General features: G+C 62.5%; 4 protein-coding genes across 4 annotated transcripts; 2 read left to right on the top strand and 2 right to left on the bottom strand.

Annotated features, from left to right (window-relative positions):
• Nucleotides 1-106: 106 nt before the first annotated feature.
• On the bottom strand, nucleotides 107-1,487 carry CHLRE_07g325735v5 (uncharacterized protein). The gene is made up of 3 exons (XM_001702831.2): nucleotides 1,075-1,487; nucleotides 859-893; nucleotides 107-723 (listed from the first exon to the last, which is right to left on the bottom strand). Exons 1-3 carry the CDS (start codon nucleotides 1,182-1,184, stop codon nucleotides 656-658), a joined length of 213 nt encoding a protein of 70 aa, XP_001702883.1. The 5' UTR covers nucleotides 1,185-1,487; the 3' UTR covers nucleotides 107-655.
• A 345-nt stretch (nucleotides 1,488-1,832) lies between these two features.
• CHLRE_07g325734v5 (uncharacterized protein) lies at nucleotides 1,833-3,647 on the bottom strand. The gene is made up of 4 exons (XM_001702832.2): nucleotides 3,286-3,647; nucleotides 2,894-2,998; nucleotides 2,564-2,621; nucleotides 1,833-2,301 (listed from the first exon to the last, which is right to left on the bottom strand). The coding sequence occupies exons 1-4, from the start codon at nucleotides 3,544-3,546 to the stop codon at nucleotides 2,237-2,239; spliced, it is 489 nt and encodes a 162-aa protein (XP_001702884.2). The 5' UTR covers nucleotides 3,547-3,647; the 3' UTR covers nucleotides 1,833-2,236.
• Nucleotides 3,648-3,747: 100 nt separating this feature from the next.
• On the top strand, nucleotides 3,748-8,191 carry CHLRE_07g325733v5 (uncharacterized protein). Its single transcript, XM_043064068.1, has 5 exons — nucleotides 3,748-3,827; nucleotides 3,982-4,151; nucleotides 4,260-5,466; nucleotides 5,680-5,997; nucleotides 6,209-8,191. The coding sequence occupies exons 3-5, from the start codon at nucleotides 4,369-4,371 to the stop codon at nucleotides 7,883-7,885; spliced, it is 3,093 nt and encodes a 1,030-aa protein (XP_042922635.1). The 5' UTR covers nucleotides 3,748-3,827; nucleotides 3,982-4,151; nucleotides 4,260-4,368; the 3' UTR covers nucleotides 7,886-8,191.
• Nucleotides 8,192-8,467: 276 nt separating this feature from the next.
• On the top strand, nucleotides 8,468-15,062 carry CHLRE_07g325732v5 (uncharacterized protein). Its single transcript, XM_043064067.1, has 11 exons — nucleotides 8,468-8,970; nucleotides 9,105-9,159; nucleotides 9,321-9,412; nucleotides 9,504-9,557; nucleotides 9,680-9,791; nucleotides 10,002-10,207; nucleotides 10,344-10,472; nucleotides 10,621-10,830; nucleotides 11,001-11,110; nucleotides 11,217-11,773; nucleotides 11,916-15,062. Exons 1-11 carry the CDS (start codon nucleotides 8,845-8,847, stop codon nucleotides 12,389-12,391), a joined length of 2,127 nt encoding a protein of 708 aa, XP_042922634.1. The 5' UTR covers nucleotides 8,468-8,844; the 3' UTR covers nucleotides 12,392-15,062.
• Nucleotides 15,063-15,735: the final 673 nt, after the last annotated feature.

The following is a 15,735-nucleotide window of genomic DNA, read 5'->3' as shown; positions in this document are numbered from 1 at the left end:
ACACACGTAAAAACCTTGATATGCTGACACTGGCACTATGCAGCGTGCTACCGCGAATTGTACGGTGGGCTTTGGCCCCAAGATCCGGGCGCTCTTGAGCTAATTTGAAGCCACATACTTACAGGTGAGGATTGCTTTATCACCTACATCTGTTCCATTTGTATCACGGTTGAGACCAGAAGACCTCCCGTTAAGATGATTTACCCTACCGAGCGGCCCTCCACAATTTCGCAGCTCAACAATACATGTGAAGTCACCAACACGGAAACTTGGCGTGGGGGGAGGGGTTGTGTGAGGTCACCACGGGTGGGGAAGCCACCCGCCAAACCCACACGAATGCACACGGCACCTGTGCCTTCCTCCGCTCTCCTCATGGCCTGCGCCTGCCGGAATTTCGACCTATTCATCCGCACAAGCGCTTCTTGAGCCATGTCACTCATGTCAGAGATCCCTTGCCAAGATCGCAACAATACTGTCTGCCTGCCATGAGTCACCTGCAGTGCCTGGCCAGCCTGATGCCCTACGGATATAGCGCCCACAGGATAAGCGCCACTCTCTCCAAACACACATTAACCACAATCCTCCGCGTCTGTGCTGACGTGGAAGGGCATAAGCTGCTCCAAATTCCTTCCCAGCCGCCGCCTCCAATGGCCTGCTAGTAAAACAGCGTCACGAAGCCCATCGCTATGCATGCAGCTCCAACCCATGGGCTGAGTCGTTCCCCTGCATCCAAACAAAGAAGATGACGTGTTTGGGGTCCGTGAGGAAAGCCACATGCCAAGGGAACTGCCAGCGTGTCGACCGACACGGAGGCAAAGAAATTCCAGGACGGGCCGTGTACACCCTGCCTATCCTTACCTATCCGTGCTGCCTTCCAGAACAACCCCTTGAATCTGTCGTCAGGTTCGGTGCAAGTGTTGCAGGTGGCAAAGAAGGATGGGCAGCGTGGATGGGCAGTGAGGAGCGCGTCAACTGGGTGCGGTGCAGTGCGGAAGGCGTGTCCGCGCCCTCCCCCCTCCCAGGCATCCTCCTCTCGTCCAACCCCTTGACGGATCCACAGCCACCCTTACTCACCCCGTCTTGACGTTTAGCGCCGCGGGATAAATAAGCTTGACGTACGTGCAGGTGCAGATGGTCAGCAGCACCACGACGATGAAGCTATTGAAGTCGAAGAGAGCTGACATTGTGAGAGTTGTCCCTCGCGGGACTGCTTCAGGACCCTAGGCTTGGTCTTTAAGTGGAAAACAATGCGAACAAGCACCGCTAGGCTGGTTGCGCCGGGCCCAGCGCGAGTGCCGCTCGCTGCTCGTTCTCAAAAAACTATGCCGTTTGCTTGTGCTTTTATGCCGGTAATATGACAAACAAATAACAAGTATAGCCGTTTGGCGCCAAAGAAAGTAAGGTATCGGATGGACAGACCGCAAAACGCTGCGCAAAACGTGTCGGCTTTCCCCTGAAGTGCTTCGTGTTTGGTGAGGACCAACAGTATGCCTACGCTTTAGCAAGACATGACAGGCAGTCAGGACAGGGTGGGCACGCCGTGGCGATGCGGCCCCAGCAACAGCCTTCATTCAAGTCCCCGCTCCCTGCTCGTCCGCCCTCCTTTTCCCCTCGTGTGCCCCAGCGACTGCGTGGCCGCTCCACAGGGGAAGCACAGTTGCCCCTGACACCGAGGTAACTCTTGGCACTCCTTGGTTTGGAATTCATGCAGCCAAGCCCTGTACGGTATACCCGGCATACGGTACCTACCGCACCGCGACGTCCTTGCATGTCGCATGACGGTGTAGCGGGTCGTACGCGTGGCAATGCACGTTGACAGACTGAACGCGCAATCAATTATCATGTTACATGCTGAAGCAGCCACCCCTCTGCTTCTGAGTCCGAGTACAACACAGCTTCACCATTCAACACGCCAGCACGCTGCCCCCCCGAAGGTCCAACAAAATTGCGTGCGCGCCATCCAGCCACTCCGCCAGTCATCCGTGCCCACCACACTCGCCAACAGCGCGAGCAATCCCAACACTAGCTCAGCCACCTCCTCCCGGAGGCGCCATGTCCGAAACCCCGAGCCCGTACGAATACACGAGCGCCCACGCGCGCTGCCCCAGGCACCGGTTTAAAACGCATCAGTCCCTCTTGAGGCAGCAACGCAGCGACACTGTGGCGCCCTCCACACATCGGTCACGTTGCACATTGCCACAAAAGTGCCGGCCGCTGCTGGGCGGTGGCCAGCAGTTTACTCCTTGAGCCAGGGCTCCATGGTCTGGCTCCACGAGGTGATGCCCTCGGGGAACCAGATGGCTGCAACATAGGGGGTGGGGTGCAGGGGGAGGCGGCAGGGAGTCAGACAGGGCTCGAGGCGGCACACCGCCAGCCCACCCAAAGCTTGCCTGTGTGCTATGACTGCTATGGTTCGGTCGCGTCAGTCGCCCGTCCTGCTCTGGCCGACGGCACGTCAGCCGCACATCCGCCCTAGCGTGATCAATCCCGTGAAAGCCGCATGCTTCCAGGTCTACACCAACCCGTACCCATTCTTGGGCTCCCAGCCCGCTGCGCGGCTCACCGGTCTCGCGCTCGCCGTTCTCGGGCGAGTCAGAGCCGTGGATCACGTTACGGCCAACCTGTGCGGGAGGTGACAGGAGAGGAGCGGACAATCGGTGAGGGGGCGACCGGAGGTGGCGCAAGGGCGCTCGCGAGCTGCGCTGCTGCGTGCGCTCGCGAGCTGCGCTGCTGCGTGCGCGTTTAGGTAGGTGGCTGGTGGGCAGAGTGCGCGTCACGGCGCAAACTGCCGCTGTCATTGAACGTCTGTGGTCCTGACCGCCAAGTTACCTCCTTGCTCACATCCTCAAACACAAGGTTACCCGGGCGCCCAAATCATCGCCCCGCTCCTCACCTCGATGGCGAAGTCACCGCGGATGGTGCCGGGCTCCGAGGCCAGGGGGTTGGTGGCGCCGATCATCTTGCGAGCGGTGGCCACGACGCCCTTGCCCTCCCAGACCTGGTGGGGAGAAGACAAGGTACACAAAGAAGGGTATGTGTTGTGAGGATGTGTTTGCAACAGCTGAGCACAAGTGGCCCGACCAACCGGTTGCCCTGACGCGGTGCTCGCCACACACCGGCCGTGTGTATATGGCAGGGGTTGGCTCCCCGCCACAAACAGTGGCCTCGTCCGCACGCCTCATCACCCTTCCAACACCAAGCACTGAATTCCCTTGTGTGAAACCGCCTGCTATCAGGCCGAGGTGCTCAAGCGGCGCGGCGAAGAACCCCGGAATGTCTCCTCACCATGCACACGACGGGGCCCGAGACGATGTAGTTAACCAGGTCCTTGTAGAAGGGCTTGGAGGCCAGATCCTTGTAGTGCTCCTCAGCGACCTCCTTGGGGGTCTGGTAGAGCTTCAGGGCAGTCAGCTTGTAGCCCTTGCGCTCAAAGCGAGAGATGATGTCGCCGACCAGGCCGCGCTGCACGCCGTCGGGCTTGATCATAATGTAGGAGATCTCAGCACGGACGGACACAGCCGCGGTCGGGCGAGCGCGAGGGCGCATCGCCACGGCCATGGCAGGCCGCCGAGGGGCAGCGCTGGCGCCCGAGGTGAAAGCACGAGTCTGGCGAGAGGCAAGCATTGTGATATACTGGGTTAATGCCGATTTGGGCCGGGACAATTCTGAAAAATGCCGCATGTGTGGCCCGCGCATGCCGGCATGCGAATTGCAAGAACACTTTCAGGTCGCGAGCCTACAGTAACCTGCAAACACACATCGTCGCATGGAGTAACGATTCAATGATAGCAGCGGGCCCCTGCTTGCTGCTGCCGGAAATCGTTTCGGTGAGCAAGTTGGTTGGGTGTCTCGCCGCCCGGTTGAAGGACTTCATGTGATCTGGGACAAGTATGGCACTGGTTAAAGATGGGGACCTTGAACGGCAAGCGTGGCAAAGACAACATTGGCCTCTGTCCTCTGTCCTCTTCCCGCCCGAACCAGCGCATCTACCGTTTCCTCGACTACGCCGACCTCGAATGCGGTCTGCTGGTGTGCCGCACATGGCGCCAGGCACTAACTGCCAGGGTGTGCACACTCTGGTTGACAGTGGACAGAACGGGCGCCTCGTTCCCCCACACGCCAATTCCGCCGCCCTCCTTTTCCCGCGTCAGGTGGGCTTGGCCACCTTTCGCCTCTGTAAAAAATCGCACGCTTAGGACACCTGCTACACTCTCTCCTTTCGCGGCCCGTTGATGCCTGCATTGCACCTGCGCCCGCAGCGCTCTCTGCCTTCAGGCGGGCGGCGACGGCCCGCCACACGTGCCTGCAGTGGCACATGCGGGGGCACACAAATTGGCGGCTGCTTCTCAGAAACAGTCGGCCGTGCCCATGTCTGGCAGCGCAGCTGCCGTGGGAGAGTTACTGGGGCACGCCCGGACGCTGGCGCTGCTGCCGCTGCCACACCTGGGCGGCGGCGGCCGCACCGCGGCGGCGGCCGCACCGGACTCTTCAGGGCGGCCACAGCAGCATCAGCAATACGCAACAGAGCTGAACCTGCTTGCCCTCCTATGCGGACTTCACCACCACCACACAACGGCGCCCGGGCTCCAAGTGGAGCAGCGACATCTACAGCAGGAGGGACAGCCGTTTGAGAACCTCGCGACAACCTTGGATCCAGCGCGTCAAATTCTTGCTTCCGTTCATCATTTACTGCTGCTGGGTGCGGCCTGGCAGCTGCGGCCGCCGGCTCTCGCGGCCGCAGCCGCCGCCGGGCTGCCCAAGCCGCTGACATCACTGGCAGACGGGCTCTGCGCCTACCTGCCCAACCTCACGTACCTGGATCTGGCGCCATCGTGGGAGCTGACGCCTGCAGGCCTGGCGCTGGCTGCAGGGGATGGAGGGGACTGGAACCCGGCGGTGCCCCGGCCGCCAGACCAACAGGAGCAGGGCAGTGCTGAGGAGGAGGCGGGTGGCACGTGTGGAGAGCGGCTGAGCCTGAGCAACTTGCTGGCAGCGGGCAGCCGTGGCGGGGCAGCGCACGGGCGCGGAGGCGGTGGTGGAGGTGGGCCAGGAGGCTGCTCGTGCGGCGTCAGCAGCGGCAGAGTCGCTGGCAGCAGCTGTGCTGCAGTCGACTTGGCGGCAGCCCGCGGCTTCGCCGGCCTGCCGCAGCTGCGCCACATCTCCGCCTGTCTGGCGATTGGGGACAGCGACCGAATGGCGGCGTGGGCGGGTGTGCTGGCTGCGCTGCCGCCTGCGCTCACCTCCCTCAAGCTGCTGGGGCCGCTGTGCTACTGCCCCGACCTAGCGGCGGCTGTAGCAGGCTGGCGGGAGCGGCTGCCGGCGCTGCGCCAGCTGCACCTGGAGCTTGGGGAGTGCTGCCACAGCCATCCGGATCTGGAATCCGAGATGTACGGCGATCCGGATTCCTGGACGAGTAGCTGCTTTGCGGGCGTGCTGCCGAAGCTGACGCAACTGAGATCGCTGCAGGTGGGGATTTTGTTGTGTCGGGGTATTGCGACATGACGGAGCGGCCATTGCCGCCCAGTGGGGCGCTCACCGTGGGCGCTCACGGGGTAGGACATGGTTGGGTGCCATTAGCGCACGAGGAGCCTTGAACGTGCCCGCGCATGGAAGCCGCGCACGCCCGTGCGCCTGCACTGACCGCCTGCACTGCACCCGCCCTGATGCCCGCCCTCGCAGCTTGACGTGGATGACATTACGGCTGACTTGTGGCGAGACGTACTGGCCTGCTACGCGGCTGCTGTTCCTGCGGTTGCGCCTGTTACCGCTGTGGCTACCGCCGCCGTCGCAGTGCATTCCGGCCCTGGCGACGGTGACATCGCCGACCGCGCGAGTTCTGGCGATGCCATCACAGCCGGCAGCTGCACCGAAGTTGGCATGCACGTGCTGCGGCTCCGGCAGCGGGGTTTCAGCGGCGCCTGCGACGGTGCGGGGATTGCAAACCTGCACGGCTTGACCGACCTGTGCCTAACACTTGGGGATGGCCCCAACCTATCGGTAGGCCTTCTGGCAGTTGATCCTAAATAATTCCGGCGTCTGATGTGGGATGGGTTAATTGGTTGGGCCCGGGCTAGGACTCCCTACAGCAACTATGCATAACGTGCATTGCTAGGGTAAAGCTTGGCCAATTGGTGTTGGCCGGCCAGTGGTCGGTTACAATCTATGTCCCTTGCTCCACAAATTGCCCCCTCCCGCCCCCGCCCCCCAGCACTTGTCGTGCCTCACGCGCCTGACGCGTCTGGAGCTGCAACTGCTGGGTCTGGCCGACTATGTGGCAGCAGCAGCCGATGCGGCGGCGGCAGTAGCAGCAGAGGTGCAAGACCCGCCTGCCATCACGGAAAACGCAGCAACAGGCCTATCCGCTGTTAGCTGCCGGTCCGATGGCGGCGGCACCGCCGCCTGCTCAGTACGGGACACCGACGCTGTGTGCAGCCTGGCGGCCCTCGCCGGCATGTCACTTGCTGCGGAACCGTCAGCAGACGCGATTGCTCACAACCCGCTTGGGGGTCGGGTAGCGGCATTTGCCGAGTCGGCATCGGCAGCAGCTGGGTCGTTGCCGATGCCGTGCGGGCTCCTCCCGCTCATCACGCGCGGCCTGTGCCGTCTACAGCACCTCCACTTGAACTGTCGCTCCGCGGCTGTGGGTCTGGAGGAGCTGGGCGCGATCGGGCGTCCCGGCTTCTGCCCCCGGCTGCGGCTGCTGCAGCTGCAGGCGCCGCTGCGCGCCGCCTTCGCCGCAGAAACGGCAGCCGCACCGCCGGTGGTGGAGGGGAAGCTTAGCTCAGGCCCTGCTCCGCAGCAGCAACGGCACAGAGGCAGCGGCATCTGCCTGCCAGACCAGCTGGAATGGCTGGGGCTGGCGAACACAGAGACAACCGCCGGTCCGGGGGCGTCGTGGGTCAGGCCCGTGTCGAGCCGGGGCCCGCAAGCTGGGGCGACGCAGCGCCCCTCGGCGCCGCCGCTGCTGAGGCTGGCGGGGCTGCCGCCAGGCCTGCGCAACCTGCAGCTCATGGGCATAACCCTGGAGGTGGATGAAGCTCATAATGACAGTAGCAGCATGGCAGGTGCTGAGGAGGAGGGCCAGGAGGGCGGCCGCGCCGCAGCAGGTGCTTTGCCAGGGCCTGGGGCGAGCTCCGCAGCCGCGCAGGCCCATACCCCACAGGCATGCACGGCTTCCGTCAGCCTGGTGGGCTGTGTCGTGCGGTGGCCCCTGGCGCGGTTGTGGGGCTCGGGGCTGCGAGTGCTGGACCTCACCGGCAGCACGCTCTTGGCGCCGCCGCTTCCGTGCTCACCCACCAACCTACCGGCTGCACTGCCCCTGACTGTTGCCGCTGGTGCAACCCTTCAGCAGCTTACACCGGTGGCATCAGCAGCAGTCGTAGCCGCAGCTACAGCTGCTGCGCCGTCTTCTGACCCGTCGGCAGCCCTGGCGGAGGCGCTGGCGCGCTGTGCCGAGCTGCGGCAGCTGCGGCTGTGGGGCAGCTGCCGCAGCGGCGGCCTGCTGCGGCCCCTGGGCGATGCCGCCCTGGCAGCACTCGCAGCGGCACACCCCCGGCTTACTGGGCTTGAGATTAACGCCACAGCCGCCACGCCTGAAGGCCTAGCGGCGCTGGCGACGCTGCGGCATCTGCGCGCGCTGCGAGTGTTGGTGGCGGGTCAGGAGGGCGCAGCAGCGCTGGGGCGCACACTGGCGGCGGCGCGCGCAGCGACAGGGGCGGGGCCAGGGCCGGGGACCAGGGCGCGTGGGCCGATGGACCTGAAATCGTTAGAGGTTGTGATGGCGGCGAGTGGGCTGGCGTTTGTGGCGGACTGCCTCAGGGAGCAGCTCGTGGCGGGTCTGCCGGGGGTGGCCGTGCAGCTACGGGCGCAGCAGCCGGGAGAGTGACGGCGCCGCAGAGCGACCGTGTCATAGCCGAGTACACCGTGTGAGGGTGTGACCGTGTCTGTGGTGATGTGATGGTGCTGTAAGCCCTAGAGACGCATGGCAGGCTGGGGGAAGGTGCAAGGATGAGTCCGACTGCCATCCGGCCGATGGATGTGGGTCTGCGTGTGTTGCTGCGGTGCCTGCGAACAGCACTGAACAGCCTACTACCCCGCCACCCCCTAGGCCATAGCTCTGGCGTTGCTACGCTTATTAGAGGCCAGGGGGCCTGACTCTGCTGACACAGTAGCACTGTAAATGCCCTTTGGCCTCGACGTAGCTCGACTGACGCACGACCTCCGACACCCGCCGCCGGCGCACGGAACCCGGCGAACGGAGGAATACGGACTGCCATCAACGTGGCGGATCAGAGCTTTGAAAAGTGACTCACAAGTCCTCTGACACGGTCGCCAATACCTAAAAGTTCCATCGAGGAGGAATACGGAAGGCGCACGCATGTCTGTGGTCGAGTCTCTCCACGCAGTCCAGTCCCCCACACTGCAAAGTCCAACTCAGCCGCGTCGCAGCTGTCTTTTAAGCTACGCAGTTGCGTGTCGAGCATAAGCCGGCCCGGCAGGCGCCGGTGGTTGCCGACACAACCCATGTTCGACGCCGACGCGCCGCAACCGATGGCAGACTATTTGTGGGGTGAAAGTTAACGCCATAGTAGCTCAATAATCTAAGAAACACCGAGGTTCCGTGACACGCGCCCAGTTCTCAGGATGATGAGTAGGCTCGTTTGTGGTTATCGACATGTTTTGTGCAGAAGACTTGATTCAACGACAGAAGAAGTGTTGCAACTGTGTGCATATACTTATATCTAGCATTCTTTGAGTTCACTAACGTGTTTGTGAAACAGCACCGACACACGTCTTCGCGCCCTGCTTTCCGTTTTGATGTTTACGTGTTAAGCACCACAGAACATGAGTACATCGGCATTCCTGCTTACGCCGCGGGTGTCTGCAAATGGCGAGCCGGTTCCGCTGCTGGTGGCCAAGACGCACCCAGTGTCCGCTGAGGAGGATGCCCACTCTGACTCGTGTACAGAGGTGCGTAGCGCTTGCGTTTCTGTGGCTTCGAGCTCCACCGTGGGGAAATTCCGCCGTTCGGGCTTCGTTTCTTGACTCTCTGGCTACTCTGGCTTGACGGCTTGCTGTGCTTTGTCTTCGGGTATTTCAAACAGAGCTCTGTGCGCTCCGAGCCGAGGCTGAGTCTGGACCTGGACGCCAAGGCGCTCGGTAAATGTGGGGTAGCTGCGCGCGAGGTCCGCGCTGTGCGCCGCTGCTGCCGGCAGCTTTTGCGTTGAATTATGTTCCTTGTTTTCAGACCGTTGGGGTGCGCAGCAGGGGCTCTGGTTGCAAAAGGCTTACCCTTTTCCTTTTTGGGCCAATTTCTGCAGGGGTCCCCGGCGGCATTCCACGCCTTCCCGACTACGCGATTCCGCTGCAGCCCAAGCTGCTTAAGCAAATCAATTCGATGCACAGCAAGGAGGTGAGCCTGAGGGCGGGAGCGCGAGCGACCGGCGGTTGGCCTCGTCGGCTCGGTCCGCTTGACCCACGGCTCTTGCTCGCTTTGCCTGTAGGAGCTGCTTGCGTTTGTGGGACAGTGCTACATCATCCTGGACCCGATCAACCTGGTGAGGAACCCGCAAGGCGACGGAGCCCGGCATTTTCTGGGCGTGTTTTGCTCATATTCAGGGTTGACGGTGGCGCAAATTGCAGCCGCTATCGTAACTGTGCGACTCCTGGTGCGCTACAGGTGACGTGCGTGTACAGGCTGGCACGAATGTTCACAGGCATCCGCCATCCAGAGTCGCGCCAGGCGTGGAAAACGGAGCTGTCGGAGGCGCCGTCTTTCCAAGTGCTGCTGCGTGAGTGTCAAGAGCACGGCTAGTGTCTTAGCACGGCTAAGACGACGGGGGCGTTGTGTGCGAGGGATCGACGTGGCTTCGACTTGCCAACCGTCGTGGGTAGTCGGTGGCCGCAAGTCTCCTCCGCGTCACGCCCGTTTCATGGCACGCCTCCCCGTTGCCCCGCGTAACCTGCCCCGTCTCCCCCCCCATCACTCTTGCTACCCATAGGCACCATCCAATCGCATATGCTGGCGGCGCAGATGCACCCGCCGTACTCGCAGGAGGTCAAGGGCATTGACGCGCGGTGCGTGTCCAACCTCATCTGGGCGCTGGTCAAGCTGGACCTGGCTCTGGAGGTGGGCTGCATCGGCAACGAGGTCATCCTGTCCATCTCGCCGCTGGTGCTGCGGCTGCTAGGCCAGTCCAGCCCGCAGGTGAGGAGCGGTTGGTGGCGGGTACGGCCGCCAGGTACGATCAAAGGGTACGGAACCCAGGGCAGTACGGGTCCTTCGCGGGAGATGGACGTGCTTGCATGCTTAATCTGTGCAACCGCTATGCCAACGCTGCCAGGGCCTGGCCAACCTGCTTTGGGCGTACGCCAAGCTGGCGGAGCCGCCCATCGAGGTGATTGCATCCATCATGACCCAGATGACCGACATGCTGGCGCGCGACCAGACCGGCAACCTGTTCGACGCACAGGTGAGGCGTCACCTGCACACAATGTCCCTTGTGCTCTCGCACACACCCCACGTTTTTTGGCATCCCTCAGTCGCACCTCCATCAACCGCCCCGCGCGTACCTTGCACCCGCGCTGAACGATTCGTCTGTCAATTCCCGTCCCGTACAGGCGCTATCCAACAGCATCTGGGCCGTGGCGCACGCGCGCAGCAAGCTGGCCAACTTTGACGGCGTGTGCGGCCCGCCCGGCGCCGTGAGCGCCTTCCTGGTGGCCATCGCCATTAGCGCCAACACCATGCTCAAGGCGCTGTACACGCGGCTGGACCTGGCGCACCTGTCCGCCTTCCTAAACAACGTGGAGCACAAGTTCTCGTGCCAGGTGAGCGCCGCGCATGTGCCGCTGTGCTCCTGGCGCCGTGTGCGTGGTCTGACGCACCGGCACAAGAGTCTGTGCTGCGGCCATGCGGCCGGGGTAAATGCTGGCTGGAAGCTTACCACCGTGTGCGCAGCGCAAGAACACGTGCCCCACCATTTCCCCTTTTTCCCCAGGCGCTGGTGAACATCGTGTGGTCATTCGCCACCATTTTGGGCGAGGAGTGCGGCCAGCACCCCATCATTGCGCAGCTGTTCACCAACTCGCGCAAGGAGGCGATCATCCGGCAAGTTTCGCCTTGGACCGCATTGCAAGGCCTTACCTGGCAACGCCTGCCCATGTACACGCCTACCTGCATTTGCCGACTCGTGCCCCCGCCCCGCCCCTTGCAGGCTGCGCGCCACGTACGCGGCTCTGCAGACGCAGCAGTCGTGGGTGTACCACCTGCCCGGCGGCTTCAACGAGCAGGCGCTGTCCAACGTGGTCTACGCCTACGAGAAGGCCGGCCTGTTGGACCGCGAGCTGCTGCAGTGGGTCTTCAGCGTGGCCACGCTGCGCCTGGACCGCCGCGACGCGCCGCCGTCCTTCAAGCCGCAGGAGCTGTGCACGCTGCTGCGCGCCGCGCACCTGGACATCTGCGAGCCGCAGCCCTTCCTGGCCAAGCTGGCGCGCATCGTGCAGACCATGCCGTGGATCGTGCGCAACTGGTCCACCAGCGAGCTGAACGAGCTCAGCCGCGCTCTGGGGCTGCTGCAGCCCTCGCTGCTGGCGCAGCAGCAGCAGCAGCAGCACCACCACCACCACCAACAGCAGCAGCAGCAGCAGGCGGCTCATGCTGCAGCGGCAGCGCAGCAACAGCAACAGCAGGCGGCGGCCGCGGCGGCGGCGCTGCCGCTGTTCAACCTGGCGGCGGCGGGCGCACCCCTGGACATGCAGATGCTGCTACAACGTGAGTAACGCCGAGTCAGCTCGCTATGCGCACCTCCCGATGCTGCAATGCTTCCGCTGCCCTTCCTGCTGCGTTCGGTAACGCTGTGCTTGTTCGATGTATCGCACTGACACGGTTATTGCCCCTTTGGTCCACCGCGCAGTGAACGCTCTGGTTGCCAGCATGAACAACGGCTCGGGCGGCGGCATGGGCGGCGGCGGCCCCCAGGTCGTCAACGCCAGCCTGGCGGCGGAGCTGCTTGCGGCCGAGCTGCAGCAGATGACCCTGCAGAACGCCCTGGCGCAGCAGTTCAACGCCGCGGCGGCGGCGGCGGCCGCGGCAGCGGCCCTGCCCGCCTACGGCGGAGCCGGCAATGCCGCCGCTGGGCGCAGCAGCGGCAGCGGCCGCGGCAGCTTCGAGGGCTCACCGTCGGGCATGTCGTCCTCGTCGTCGTTCCCGCCGCACCGCCTGTCGCTGGGCGTGTCCCCCAGTGACCCCGTGGTGCAGCCGCAGCAGCCGCACCAGCAGGCGCAGGCGGCGGCGGCGGCTTTCAACACCATGCAGGCCATGCAGTACGGCGCCGCCTCGCGCGCGATGGGCATGCAGATGATGCCCGCCACCCCCAACGGCTGGTCCTAAATAGGACCAGCGGGGCGGCACCGGCTTGTGCCGGTTGGCGGTCATCGCACGCACCTGCAACGGCGTGCGACTGCTCCAATGGACGCGGTAAGACCAGACAGAACTAGTTTAGCGCAACAAGGAAGATGCAGCAGCAGGTTACAACGTCAAGCAGTTCGTAGCACCGGCAGCACCGGCCACGAACAATACATCCATGCACATACGCGAGAGTGCAGCCCTGCCGCCGTGCGGGGCATGCGCTCGCGCGCGTGTGGCTGGCACCCCCTCCAGTTTTTTCAACTTGCGGCGGAAAAGGAGGAGGTTCATGAGCAGATGTGAGGAGTGACATTGGCGCCCGGCCTGCGTCGGGCGCAACAGCTTTGCCGAGAGTGTTTTGGGCCGCGTTCCCGCACTATTGAGGTGCGGCCGGGCTCCCTTCGCAGGCGATGAAGGTAATAATAAGCCGACCCTGTGGTTGCTGGTATGTTGACAGCTTGTTGACAAAAGGGCTTTCAATTTGTGCCGCTCTGTGATTTGATGCCGCTGTCTCTGCGTTGCGTCGCGCTTACCGCGACCAGCCCCCCTGTGCTGGCCACCCGCCACATATTGTTGGGCACCATTTCGAAGATCGTAGCGCTGGGTGCCCGTGGCAGTGTGGTTGGCGCAGGGCGGGTAGCAGATGGCAGGGCTCGCAGCCCTTCCAGAACTTGGGAGAGGTTACAACCGGACAACGCCTTGGCGCGCATGCCCCAATAAATGACACGCAACCGCGTGCACGCGTGGATTGTGTGATGGAGATGGTAGGGAGGCACAGGGCTGTGCAGGGACCTGTCAACCGGTGTCGTTTGGTTACAAGTGTGGCCTGTGCGGGTCGCATTCCACCATTATCGGAGTGGGATGGCGCAGTTATCCCCCGTCTGCCGCGCACCGGGCAGGCGCTGCCCCTGTGCCATGTCCTTGTGTACCGCCTCCATGCCTGCACATAGCTGCTGTCGCCGAGGGCCTAGTTGTCTAGTAGTGTAGTTCAAGATCTTTTCAGGACTGCAAACCATGCCTCAAAATGTCGAAGAAGGATGTTGGCAAATCTTGGGTGGATACCCAGAGTCAGGTTCCGCATTTGTTGGTTGCACGCGGTGGCGGTTCAGTGGTGGCCCGCTGAGGATCAGTTGGCTGTGTGGTGGTGACAGTGGTCGTAGATCGCGATCCATCAAGATTGAGGTCTTGAAAGTGTGTGCATAATGCTTATTTTTGCGCGGGATGTGCTTGCAAGTGTGCATCCCGAGTCCCGGGCTGTGATTGGATGAGGGGCATCGGGAATCAAGATATTGGCTTATATGCCAAAGCACTTGGCCCGGCGGAGATGGAGAACGGGAAGAGGATCGGAGAATGGAATATGGTACGCGGCCAGGTGGTAGTTGGCGCGTACCTGGGATATACGACGCATTTACATTCAGCAGCAGTGGGGGGCCAATATGCTTGCAAAGCGCTATGACTAATTCAGACCATTGAGCTGTTACGAGACACAGTGGTAGACCGTCATTCCAGTTCCTTGGATGGGCTTTGTTGACAGGTAACCCAAGTATGTGTGGTACAAGAGCTACCCCTCCATGCTCGACACGTGCTGATCGAAAAGTTCGTGCATATGATACGTGCGTCCGGGCATAGTGAAGCAGTTGGCCTTGTCGTAAGCTTGCTGGCAAGGAGAAGCACGGCTGGGGGGCTGGTTATTTGAGGATTTCCCACACAGCTCTGCCGGGCACGCTTTGCTGGGGGCGCAGCCTCGCAATGGAGGCGGCCCGCACGCAGCAAGGCGGTCACGGGCTGAAGAGATGATGCCATGGTATTTAGTGCCAGTTGATGGGTGATGGTTGGGACAGTCATGCATTGCGCTTATTAAGGATTCCGGTTGCGAAGAATGCGTGTTCGCGCAGGACGGCGGCTTGCTGGTAACTCAGGGGCCGCAAGTCAGGCCGTGGCCAGGTTACACGTGCTCCAGCTGGCATAGCTTTGCACGTGTACATCGGATGACAGATTTTGGGGAGTGGACGATTGGACGGCAATGCGAGAGGTCAGGCGGCAAGGCGCGACTGCTGTGGCGCGCGGTGGAGGCAGGGCATGCCCACAGAAGTGAGACGTCTGTTTGCAAGTATCGATTCTTTTGTTTTGGTGGGTAGGAAGCACGAACACATCCCTCCCAATAGATATTGGGAACGTGCATGGTTGGCGAGAACGCGAAGTGAGAGCGCAACCGGCAAACAGCCCAAGGTTTGCTTGCGCAACCTGGCGAGCGGATGATGACGCGGGGACTCGTGGCCCGCACAGGAACTTTGAGAACTGGCCTGACGCGCCGGACATGCGGACACGCAAATAAAGGAGTCCGGCGCTGAGGTGAACTTCGTGGTGACCCTATTGATGATGAGTTGTGTAGGTGTTTAGTAGTCAGGTCAACCCGACCCTCCCGTAATAAAGTGAGAGGAATAAACAGACCGCGCCGTAGTGTGCGGAGGAGTGGGCGAGCGCCATGCCCGGCGCAGGTGGGAAGTGGATGTGGATGCCGCGGCGCATGTGAGGGTGTAGCGGGCCGGAATGTGGGCGTGATGCGAGATATAAACGTGAGTCAAGGGAGCACAGTCCGAGTGTCCCCAAGCCCGCGAAGCTTTCTGCCACACCTGAGCTGTAACAATAACATCATAGGCCTTGGCCTCTCAACTACACCTTCCTGGCAGCGCGTGTCGATGCGACGCCAAGACTAGGGAGAGGTGACTGAAGTGTCCTGGTCGAAGACTGGGGCAATGAATACGCATTTGCGCTGTGCTGCCCTGTTCCATGGCATACAGCAAATTGCAGGTGTGAACCTGGCCTCAGGGCTTGCATCTTCGGGGGGCGGCAAGAGACGGGCCCCAATGCAGGCCCTCGGGCGAGAACGATTGGGCATATCCGGAGGTGCGTTCTCGCCGCGTGGGGCTGCATATGGTCACCGCATCTCGCCAACTAGCCCTTCCCGGGGGGGTTGGAGGGGGGGCGGAGCCCCGCCAAAACTTGTTTGGGGGCCCCTGGATGCCATGGGCGAGAACGTGGTTATGGCCCTCCTCGCTAGCGTCGGCGGCCTACCCCTGGAAGATGCGAAGCCCTGGCTGGCCTGCAGTTACCGGTGCCACCCCGTTCGCTTTTGAGGTTGGGCTTGACGCATTGACGTTTGTTTGCACGCGCACTTCTGCCCGCTTGGGCTGAAGCTGTTGCAGCACCCTGGCCCAGCGGACACCAGTACGTCATGCCCAACTGCAGCTCTGCGCAGTCATTATGCCGTGACGGCAAGTGCCCTGACCCCCAAACGGCGGGGCATCCGTGTCTCTCGCCATGATCTC

This window comes from Chlamydomonas reinhardtii, chromosome 7 (genome assembly GCF_000002595.2).
Source record: "Chlamydomonas reinhardtii strain CC-503 cw92 mt+ chromosome 7, whole genome shotgun sequence".
Taxonomy (NCBI): Eukaryota; Viridiplantae; Chlorophyta; class Chlorophyceae; order Chlamydomonadales; family Chlamydomonadaceae; genus Chlamydomonas; species Chlamydomonas reinhardtii.
This window is presented reverse-complemented; position numbering and strand designations above follow the sequence as displayed.

Coding starts and splice junctions, on each gene's coding strand:
- CHLRE_07g325734v5 (XM_001702832.2), bottom strand. CDS start 3,546: ATGCGCCCTCGCGCTCGCCCGACCGCGGCTGTGTCCGTCCGTGCTGAG. Junction 2,999..3,285: donor CGGGCCCCGTCGTGTGCATG/GTGAGGAGACAT, acceptor TCTCCCCACCAG/GTCTGGGAGGGCAAGGGCGT. Junction 2,622..2,893: donor GCGGTGACTTCGCCATCGAG/GTGAGGAGCGGG, acceptor CCTCCCGCACAG/GTTGGCCGTAACGTGATCCA.
- CHLRE_07g325732v5 (XM_043064067.1), top strand. CDS start 8,845: ATGAGTACATCGGCATTCCTGCTTACGCCGCGGGTGTCTGCAAATGGC. Junction 10,473..10,620: donor GCAACCTGTTCGACGCACAG/GTGAGGCGTCAC, acceptor CGTCCCGTACAG/GCGCTATCCAACAGCATCTG. Junction 10,831..11,000: donor AGCACAAGTTCTCGTGCCAG/GTGAGCGCCGCG, acceptor CTTTTTCCCCAG/GCGCTGGTGAACATCGTGTG.
- CHLRE_07g325733v5 (XM_043064068.1), top strand. CDS start 4,369: ATGTCTGGCAGCGCAGCTGCCGTGGGAGAGTTACTGGGGCACGCCCGG. Junction 5,467..5,679: donor CGCAACTGAGATCGCTGCAG/GTGGGGATTTTG, acceptor CCGCCCTCGCAG/CTTGACGTGGATGACATTAC. Junction 5,998..6,208: donor GGGATGGCCCCAACCTATCG/GTAGGCCTTCTG, acceptor CCCGCCCCCCAG/CACTTGTCGTGCCTCACGCG.
- CHLRE_07g325735v5 (XM_001702831.2), bottom strand. CDS start 1,184: ATGTCAGCTCTCTTCGACTTCAATAGCTTCATCGTCGTGGTGCTGCTG. Junction 894..1,074: donor GCGCTAAACGTCAAGACGGG/GTGAGTAAGGGT, acceptor ACCTGACGACAG/ATTCAAGGGGTTGTTCTGGA. Junction 724..858: donor CTGGAAGGCAGCACGGATAG/GTAAGGATAGGC, acceptor GTTTGGATGCAG/GGGAACGACTCAGCCCATGG.